Here is a 10,174-nt window from a genome sequence, read left to right as displayed (position 1 = left end):
GATAGAAAAAAACTATTTCAAAAAAATGGACATGAAAAGAAAGCTGGGGTAGGAATACTTATATCAGACAAAACATTTCACAAGAAAGGTAATAAAAAGAGACAAAGAAGGGCATTTCATAATACTTAAGGGAACAATCCATCAAGACATAACTCTTGTATACATATATGCACCCAACATAGAAGCACCCAAATATATAAGAAAAATTTTGGAGGACTTCAATAAGGATATCAACAGCAATACTCTCATAGCAGAGGACTTTAACACTCCATTATCAACAATGGACAAATGTTCCAAGCAAAGAAACACCAAGGATATTGAGGCACTGAGCAACATTCTAGACAAAATGGACTTAATTGTTATATATATATATACACTTTATTGGACTTGAATACACGCCCGTCCTTGTCGGCCAGGGCTGGTGCACTCGCAGGTCAGGTGTGCCATCCAGGACCCGGCCACAGTTGGGGACACTGTCCTAGCAGCAGCACGCGAACCCGTGCCCAGACCACCTTCTGGCTAATGTCTGACACGGTCACCCTTTGTGGGCAGGACCTGCGTCCAGGGAGAGGTTGGTGCTCTCAGCTGCCTTCCTTTGGACCTGGAAGGTGACACTGACCCTGTGGGGTGCACAGGGCCGGGCCACAGGGCATCGAAGGCCCGGCTCCAGGCCCAGGGGAACCCCGACTCCCGCTTCCTGAGGGCCCGGGTGTGCGTGGAGGGACTCAGTGGGAAGAGGGCGGTGCTGCAGCCGAGGGCCTGCGGGTCCAGGGATCCAGGACCTGGGCTCATCTCTCTGGCAGCAGCACAAAGATGACAGCCTTCAGGAAGCGGCCGAAGCCACAGAGCGCAGCCACGAGCCAGTGGGAGCGGAAGCCGGGGTCGCTGCTGACCACGCACTTGAGGACGTCGGTCCATCCTCCGCGCCTCCGCAGCCAGGTTGCCAGGGTCTTGCGCACGAACTCCCCAAGGCAATCCACCAGGGTGTGCACCGTGGCGGGCTGGGCCTGCCGCACGCAGTCCACGGCCAGCCCCGCAGCCACCAAGTACAGGGACACCACCTTGCCCCACGTGATGCCTGTGGCAAAGATCTGGGTCGCCACGGCCAGGAAGGCGTCGGTCACCACAGTCTCGGAGTGCAGGGAGATGCTCAGCTGGCGCGCCACGTTGCGGTAGACGCTGGGCCGAATCAGCTCCAGCTCGTCCCCCAAGCGCAGCAGCACCTCACACACCTCTGCCAGGCGGCCGCCTGGGGCGGGCGCGGCGCGCTCAGGCGCGTTCCAGAGGAGGCCGGCGCGCAGCAGCCGCGCGTGCACGAACTCCCGGCCCAGGGCCTTGGCCTGGGCCACCAGCTCCTTGTCGGTGGGCGAGCGGTCAAAGGCGTCCATGATCTCGGCGGCGAAAACCGAGGAGCGCCGCAGCACCTCCATTGCGGGGACGCGCGCGAGGGGCGCCGCACCTCTCCCGCTGCATGTCGCGGGCGGGGGGCCGGGGAGGAGCTCTGGCTTCAGGATCTGCTCGCCGCCGTCTCCGCCGATCTCGATCCTTCCATTCAAACCCACGAGGACGCTGGGGCCTCGCGCACTCCCGCGGCTCCGACGGTGGAGCGGTGGAGCGTCCTGGGCGAGGAGAGCCGCTGGCTGCAGGGTGACTCTTCTCGGGGGCCCTGGCTGGTTTAGCTCAGTGGATTGAGCGTCGGCCTGCGAGCTAAGTGTCGCTGGTTCGATCTTCCAGTCAGGGCACATCAGAGAAGGAAAACTCTGACTCCAAAAAACCTCCGCTGCCTTGCGGCATACCTCTTCAGGGGAAAGGCTAAGGGAGTAAACCCCGACAGAAAATCCGGAGCCGGAGTCCCTAAGGCGGTTTGACGTTGTAGTCAACTCCGGCAACTCCTGCGGCGCACCTGAAGCCAAGCTGTATCGACTCCGTCTTTCCCTTGGACCCTTCAGCTGCGAAGAGAGGGGGGGTCTGCTGCATGGGCAACAGCAGACCCTCCATATCACCCTGCCCAGGCTCTGTAGCTTCAGCGTCATCGCAAGATGTCGATTCAACATGGGAGGAGACAGATACCATGTCACTCCCGAGTCGGACTGCACAGCCATTCTCGGCGGTGCAGATAGACTCTTAAGAAGCTACACCATCGTCTCTCGAGACGGACGGCTGCCGACGACGATATATATACAGAAACTTTCACCTCAAAGAAGCAAATTATACGTTTTTTTTCAAATGCAGGAGGAACATTTTCAAAGACAGACCACATGGCAGGACACAAAACAAGCCTCAACAAATTCAAAAAATAATTGAAATTTTAACAAGCATCTTCTCAGATCACAATGGCTTGAAACTGGAAATCAACCTCATGGAAAAAACTCAAAACTATTCAAATTCATGGAGAATAAATAACATGCTTTTAAGTAGTGAATGAGCTGACAATGACATCAAGGAAAAAATTTTAAAGTTTCTGGAAACATAGGATAATGAACACACAACAGCCCAAAACCTATGGGATACAGCAAAGGCAGTCCTGAGAGGAAAGTTCATAGCAATACCTAAAAAAGATAGAATAATCTCATATAAAAAATAAACCCCTACAGCTACAAGAACTACAAGAACAACAAACAAAGCCCAGAGCAAGTAGAAGGAAGGAAATCGTCAAGATCAGAGCAGAATTAAATGACATAGAGACTAAACAAACAATTCAAACAGTCAATAAAACCAGAAGCTGGTTCTTTGAAAAGAGAAACAAAATTGACAAGCCTTTAACCAGGCTGATCAATAAAAAGAGAGAGCGAACTCAAATAAATAAAGTCAGAAATGAAAGAGGAGATATCACAATCGATACCACAGAAATACAAAGGATTGTAAGAAATTACTACGAATAGCTATATGACAAGAAATTTGGCAATCTGGTGAAATGAACAAATTTCTGGAAACATATAATCTTCTAAAACTGAATCAAGAAGAAGCAGTAAGCCTAAACAGACTGATAACAACTAGTGAAACTGAGGCAGTAATCAAAACACTCCCGGGACACAAAGGTCCCGGGCTGGATGGCTTCACTGGCAAATTTTACCAAACATTTAGGGAAGACCTAACTCCTATCTTTCTAAAAATATTCCAAAAAATCCAAGAAGAGGGAAGACTCCCAAATTCTTTCTATTAATGAATGGGATGAATCAATGTCATTAAAATGTCCCTACTACCCAAAGCAATTTATAGGTTCAACACAATCCCTATTAAAATACCAACGACATATTTCACAGACCTAGAAAAAATATTTTAAAAATTTATATGGAACCAGAAAAGACCCCAAATAGTCACAGCAATCTTGAGGAAGAAGAACACAGGAGGAGGAATCACAATACCCAATATCAAATTACACTAAAAAGCCACTGTAATCAAAACAGTCTGGAACTGGCATAAGAACAGACATAAAGATCAATGGAATAATAGAACAGAGACCCCAGATATAAACCCATGTCTATACGGTCAACTAATATTTGACAAAGGGGGAAGGAACACCAAATGGAATGAAAAGAACCTCTTCAACAAATGGTGCTGGGAAAACTGGACAGGGACATGCAAAAGAATGAAACTAGACCACCAACTTACACCATACACCAGAATAAACTCAAGATAGAGCAAAGACTTAAATGTAAGTCATAGCACCATAGAAGTCCTAGAAGAAAACATAGCTGGAAAATTTCAGATATCCCACACAGCAACATTTTCACTGACATATCTCCTAAGGCAAGGGAAATAAAGGAAAGAATAAACAAATGGGACTACATCAAACTAAAAAGTCTCTGCTCCTCAAAAGAAAGCATCAACAAGATGAAAAAGGAACCAACCACATGGGAAAACATATTTGCCAATGATACCTCAGACAAGGGATTGATCTCTAAAATATATAAAGAACTTACCCGTCTCAACACCAAGAAGACAGACAGCCCAATTAAAAATGGGCAAAGGACCTAAACAAACACTTCTCCAAAGAGGACAGAGGGTCCATAGGCATATGAAAAAGTGCTCAACATCACTAGCCATTGGAGAGATGCAAATTAAAGCCACAATGAGATACCACCTCACACTGGTCAGAATGGCCATCATTAACAAATCAACAAACGCTAGCAAGGATGTATAGAAAATAGAACCCTAGTGCACTGTTGGTGGGAATGCAGACTGGTGCAGCCACTGTGGAAAACAGTATGGAATTACCTCAAAAAACTAAAAATGGAACTGCGTTTTGAACCAGTGAATCCATTGCTAGAATTATACCTGAAGAATCCTGAAACACCAATTAAGAAGAACCTATGTATCCATATGTTTATAGCAGCGCTATTTACAACAGTCAAGTGCTGGAAACAGCCTAAGTGTCCATCAGTGGATGAGGAGATCAAAAAACTATGGTAGGTTTACACGATGAAATACTATGCAACAGAAAGAAAAAAGGAACTCCTACCTTTTGCGACAACATGGATGAAACTGGAGAGTATTATGCTTAGTGAAATAAGCCAGACAGCCAAAGACAAATACCATATGACCTCACCTAATACAGGAAACTAACGAACAAAACAAACAAACGAGCAAAATAGAACCAGAGGCATGTAAACAAGGAACAGACTGACAGTGACCAAGGGGCAGGAGGGAGGCAAAGGGGAGAAAGAAGGGGAAGGGCCTAGTTAGAACTAGTATGAATGACCCATGGACATGGACAACAGGGTAGGGATTGCCTGGGGGAGGGCAGGGGAGAGAAGAGCAAGAGGGGAAAAAATGGCATAACTGTAATAGAAAAACAATGCAAAAAGTTTTTAAATAGGTGATGAAAAAAGAAATTTTTAATTAAACCCATTACTCCAAAAAATAGAAAACTGTCTTCTTCAAGCATGTTTATTGTTCATTTATCGTCGTCGGCGGCGGCGGCGGCGGCGGCAGCCGTCCGTCTCGAGAGACGATGGCGTAGCTTCTTGAGAGTCTATCTGCACCGCCGAGAATGGCTGTGCAGTCCGACTCGGGAGTGACAATCCCTGCCGCACTTGTTACAGGTGAAGGCAGATGGCTGTTGTTGCTGCTGTTGACGCTGCTTCCGCCTCAATCTTTTCTGGACCGCCTCCTCGTTGCGCGCAGCTTGTTCATTTATACATGTAAATATATAGAGAATTAAACCTTTAATGACACATTTTAGATGTAGTTTTTAATATGTTATGAAATTGTCCATCATATTCTTATTGATTTAAAATGTCATATTTCTCATAAATGATGATAAAGAATATCATCTACTCCTGGGCTTTGTATTCTAATCTCTTAATCTTTCAATTTTTATGTTGTAACATTGTTTAAATTACCTAGTAAAATTCTATGTTTTCCTAAAAAAATCATTTCCAGAATTACTATGAAACTGATACTTAACATTCTTCACTGTAAATGAACCTAAATCCTTCCATCCTTAAGTTGTAGTTTGATTCTGATTCCTGCCTTTTCTGAAAGGAGATTTTTTTAAATAGATGCTTCACCAGGGATTAGCAGATGGTTAGCTCAGGCCAGGCCCTCCAGGAATGGAACACACACCATTTTCTGGGGGTGGGACAAAAGGAGGAAAACAAGGTGATCTACTTCCCAGCAGTGCCCAGGAGCACAGTCCTTTCAAGTCACAAGCAAAAAAGAAGATGGACACAGTTCTTCCCTTGCTCACACTTGTGTTCAGTTATATCTCTTGTGGACTATACTATGAATTTAAAGCCCTCTTTTCAATTCAGCTTCAATGACTTCATACAGTCACTGCTTTGTAAAATTGAAAGCAAATCTGTCCTCAGTAGGGACAGCTGAACATAATCCCGTATCTCAATGTTCTAGGGACCTTGTCAAGACTATATTTAGATACCATATTTCAGAGAAAATGTGACTTTCTTTGAAGGGTTTGCTCCCACATCCCCTACTTAAATCAAACATACTTTCAAGTTAATAAAAGACCTACACTGCCAAGGCAGCAAATCTGGCTATATTTAAGAGAGGAAATGTTTTACAAAAGAAAATGTGTTTTTTGGTTAAAGCACAACTATGAAAAACCATGAAAGGTAATAGCAGGATGAAATTTGTATTCCTCTTTTTTATTTACCAAACAACATGTTGGAAGAAAATTGTCTTAACCCTTACCTTACTATATTCTAATATGTTTTTTAATGTTTCACATGATGACTGCAGTGGAGCCTCTAAAAGTAACTTTAAATTCCAATGTCATGTGGAACATAAAGATTTGGTTTCATTTTCAAACCGATCTGTTGAGAAATATGCCCTAAAAGCAATTCTCATTTTACAGCTATATTATAGCTTGAACAGCTGCAGAAAGAATTACGAAATGTATTTAACCCAATCTATAGTTTAAAATTTTGATCTCTGAGGAAAGCATTTTTGAAGTCTCACACATTAGAAAAAGGTTTTAGAACTTTGATAAGTCTTCATAAAGAGAGAAACACTGTGAAATTTTACAAAAGACTACCTTCTTTTTTTCCCCAAGAATGCTTCATATCTATACTACAGTGATACCTCAGCTAACAAGTGACCCTGCTAACAAATTTTTCGGCTAACAAAAATTTTTTCTGCTCTTTTTGGACTTGGCTAATGTATGTTTTAGTGGATGCACACACTAACATAAAGCAGCAAACATGAATGGTTGGGCCATTCCAGGAGCTTATCTTTTCCATTTGCATGTGTGTGACAAAGAAATGAACTGACTGTATCACACGGGAGAGACCCACCAATCCCACTGGGTTGTTTATGTTTGAGACAATGAGAAGTGAGATGCCTGATAACATAAGCTGCTTCAGATTTGATGATGATGTACTGTAATAGTGTAAAGATCGTCAGTTTTTCATTCTACTTTCCATTCTCCTTAATCCATTTGGATAGCTGTTCATCTCAACCTTTGGTGAGTTTTTGCCCTTTATTAGTGTGCTTTTTACTATTTTATAAAATTTATCTTTAAATAGTGGGCAGCATCCAGAACGAATTAAATTATTTTCTATAGAAACCTACGGGAAATCACGTTTTGGCTAACAAAGATTTGGGCTAACAAATATGATTCTGGAACAAATTATCTTCATTTGCTGAGATATCACTGTATATGATTTAATTTTTATATATGGATAAGTGATATTTTATTCCTGAATTTTATATCCTCTGGGGACATTAACTGTCACATACAAAAAAACAATTTCTACAAGCAAATTCAAACAAACATTTGTTTACAAGTAAGCAAATGTTACATTCACACACAGATATAGTCACATATATTTGTTTCTGGCAGTTCACCCATGAAAATCATGCTTTTAAACACAGTATATCTTTCTGAAACTGCAGACAGCTTTTAGAGGAGTTATCAGTTAATATGCACCCAGAGCAATAGTGATTTCTCAAAACCTGTCCCCGGGACCATCACAGATGTCTGGGGAAGTATGGAAATGGCCCATAGCAACTACTGTCTGCACTGTGGACCTCTCCTATAGCTCATCCTCACTGCCTTCCCACCTCTCAGTAGCAGATACTGCTATGGTCAGCTCCTTATCTTCACTCACAATGACAGGTAATTCGTCATTGCTGTCATATTAAAAAATAATCACAATGCAGTGTTTCAGTATCTATTTCTTTGCAGTGATAACTTTGATCTTTTTCACTAGGGAAAAATATGCTTAAGCAATTCTTATAATAATAAAATATGTCCTGCGTATTATCTCACCACTTTTCTCTTTTTACTTCATTAAAAGATTTTTTATGAAATTTGTAAACACTGTATTCCTGCCCAAATAAATTGTTATGCTTCTCAATAACTACATTTGAGTAAGAAATTAAATTCTTTTTTTAAAAAAACTGCAATACTGAGATCATGTGAACTGAAATGTGGAGAAACAAATATTCTGTGGGTAACAAAAGTTGTGGGCACTACATAAATAAATCTACAGTTGGTTCCATTTTCTAACTTATGTTCCATTTCTCTTATTTAACTGCATTTCAAACACTTTTAAATCAACACATATACAAACATCTTTATTAGTCAATCAACCAAAAAATTTTATTAAACGTTATTGGAAGACTACCGGTTAGGATGGCAGCATAAACAGACATGGCTCAACTTCTCACACCACATCAAAATTACCTAAATTATAGAACAACCATAGCTCAGAACCATCAGAGATAAAGTTAAAATGAAAGTCTGACAACTGCAGAATTAAAGAAACCACATCCATACAGACTGGTACGAGAGGCACAGACGCAGAACAGGCTCATCCCACACCCACATGTGATGGATAAAAATTTAGAAAGGATAGCTTGGGAGCAAAGAATCCTAGCCCCACACCAGGGTCCCAGTCTGAGATTCCAGTGCCAAGAAGATAAGTCCCCACAATTCCTGGCTGCAAAAACCAGCAAAGATTGAGTCTGTGGAAGAAACTGCTAAAATCCCAAGGATTTTACACACGGACCTACTCAAGACTCGCTCCCTATGAGCACCAGCACCATGGTAGCAGCTAGAAAGGCACCAGTGGTATACAGGGAGGAAGTGAAGTGTCTGGCATCAGGTGAGCAAAGGCCATTGTCCCTTTTCTGAATCCTTGCCCCACAGAGCCACAAAGTCCATGGGCTGGTGCCATATCTGAGACTCCATCAACCTGCCTAACACTGTTTGCCCCACCCAGGAGATCCCCAGAGACTCCACCCCACCCAACTTACAAGCCCACCCAACCTGCTTTCCTTATGAATGGCTGGTCTTGGCTCACGCTTCACAACTTCCTAAATCCTCTCAAACAAGCAACAGCCAGCTCAGTAAAACCCCAGCCCCAGTACCTTTCGCTAAGTGGCCCCAGGCCCAGCAATAGCAGCAGCCACCTAGATTCACATGGGAATCTCCAAACACAGCACAAGTAGCAGCCATCTCAGATTGCTTAATAGCTCAACAGGGTGGCCCCGGGCAAAACACAGGTGTGGGCTGACTTTGGTCTATACCACCCAGGAAACCCCAGAGCCTGAGCATCCAGTAGGAAGCTACAGACCACATCAGAGCAGCCCCTGGGACAACTTCAAGAGATACAAGATACACATCATAGGGATGCCAGAGGAGAAGAGGAAGAGCAAGAAATTGGAAATCTATTTGAAAAAATGATGAATGAAAACTTTCCTAATTTGGTGAAGGAAATAGTCATACAAGTCCAGGAAGAACAGAGAATCCCAAACAAGATGGATGCAATGAGGCCTACTGTAAGACACATCATAATCAAAATGCCAAAAGTTAAAGAATAAGAGAGAATCAAAAGCAGCAAGAGAAAAGAAGTTAGTTATTCCAGGGGAGACTGTCAGCTGATTTCTCAAGGGAAACTTTTCAGGCTAGAAGGCATTGGCAAGAAATATTCCAAGTCACGAAAAGCAGGGACCTACAGCCAAGACTGTCTATCCAGCAAAGCTATCATTTAGAATAGAAGGGCAGATAAAGAGCTTCCCAGACAAGGAAAAACTAAATGAGTTCATCATCACCAAACCATTATTATATGAAATGTTAATGGGACATATTTAAGAAAAAGAAGACCAAAACAATGAAGATTACCCTCCTTGTTATTAAAGGGACTGCATTAAGTCCATTTTTAATTTAGTTTGTTTGTTTGCATTAACACAACAAGAGCAGCAATTGATTATATATTATCTTTAAGTTGGCTTTGCTGGAACTCACACTAGGAACATTCAGGTTGACTTTCAGTCTGCCCTTCTAGGCACAGAAGCTGAGCCACACACTTGGCATCTGGCCTTGCCTATAAAACCCATGCTTTTCATAAGTCCTTTAGGTTTTCTATTGTGCCTTAAGGTTTTTCTTAGCCATCTTTCAGGAAAGCAACCTTCGTTCCTTCCCTAGAAAGATTGCCACGAACCACACAACCAACCTGGGCGTTTATCAGGCTTTTTCCTTCTTGGCTTTCATTAGCCTTGAAAGTCAACTCCCATTCCCCAGGGCTTTCTGGTAACAACCAGAGCCTAGGCATGCTTTCTTTAGGCATGACATTCCAGTCAAAGTTTTTGTTAACAAAACTACCATTAACACCTGGTCTTATTTGTTTTATGCAAAGAAAACCTACGTCATTGCTTACTTTTTTAGAATGTCAAATACTGGAGGAATAAGGTAGGGAGAAAAATATAA

The 10,174-nt window shown here is 42.7% G+C and overlaps 1 protein-coding gene across 1 annotated transcript; it reads right to left on the bottom strand.

The window, feature by feature from the left end:
• Nucleotides 1-379: 379 nt before the first annotated feature.
• LOC150012665 (bcl-2-related ovarian killer protein) lies at nucleotides 380-1,658 on the bottom strand. Its single transcript, XM_090275747.1, has one exon. It carries the CDS (start codon nucleotides 1,428-1,430, stop codon nucleotides 789-791), a length of 642 nt encoding a protein of 213 aa, XP_090131873.1. The 5' UTR covers nucleotides 1,431-1,658; the 3' UTR covers nucleotides 380-788.
• Between the last annotated feature and the right edge of the window lie 8,516 nt (nucleotides 1,659-10,174).

The sequence above is a fragment of the Furipterus horrens genome, unplaced genomic scaffold (genome assembly GCF_987537825.1).
Source record: "Furipterus horrens unplaced genomic scaffold, mFurHor1.1.pri manual_scaffold_4, whole genome shotgun sequence".
In the NCBI taxonomy this organism is placed as follows: Eukaryota; Metazoa; Chordata; class Mammalia; order Chiroptera; family Furipteridae; genus Furipterus; species Furipterus horrens.
Note: the sequence above shows the minus strand (reverse complement) of the source record. Positions and strands in the feature narration are given on the sequence as shown.

Excerpts from the sequence above, each read along its gene's own strand:
- LOC150012665 (XM_090275747.1), bottom strand. The coding sequence starts at position 1,430 with ATGGAGGTGCTGCGGCGCTCCTCGGTTTTCGCCGCCGAGATCATGGAC.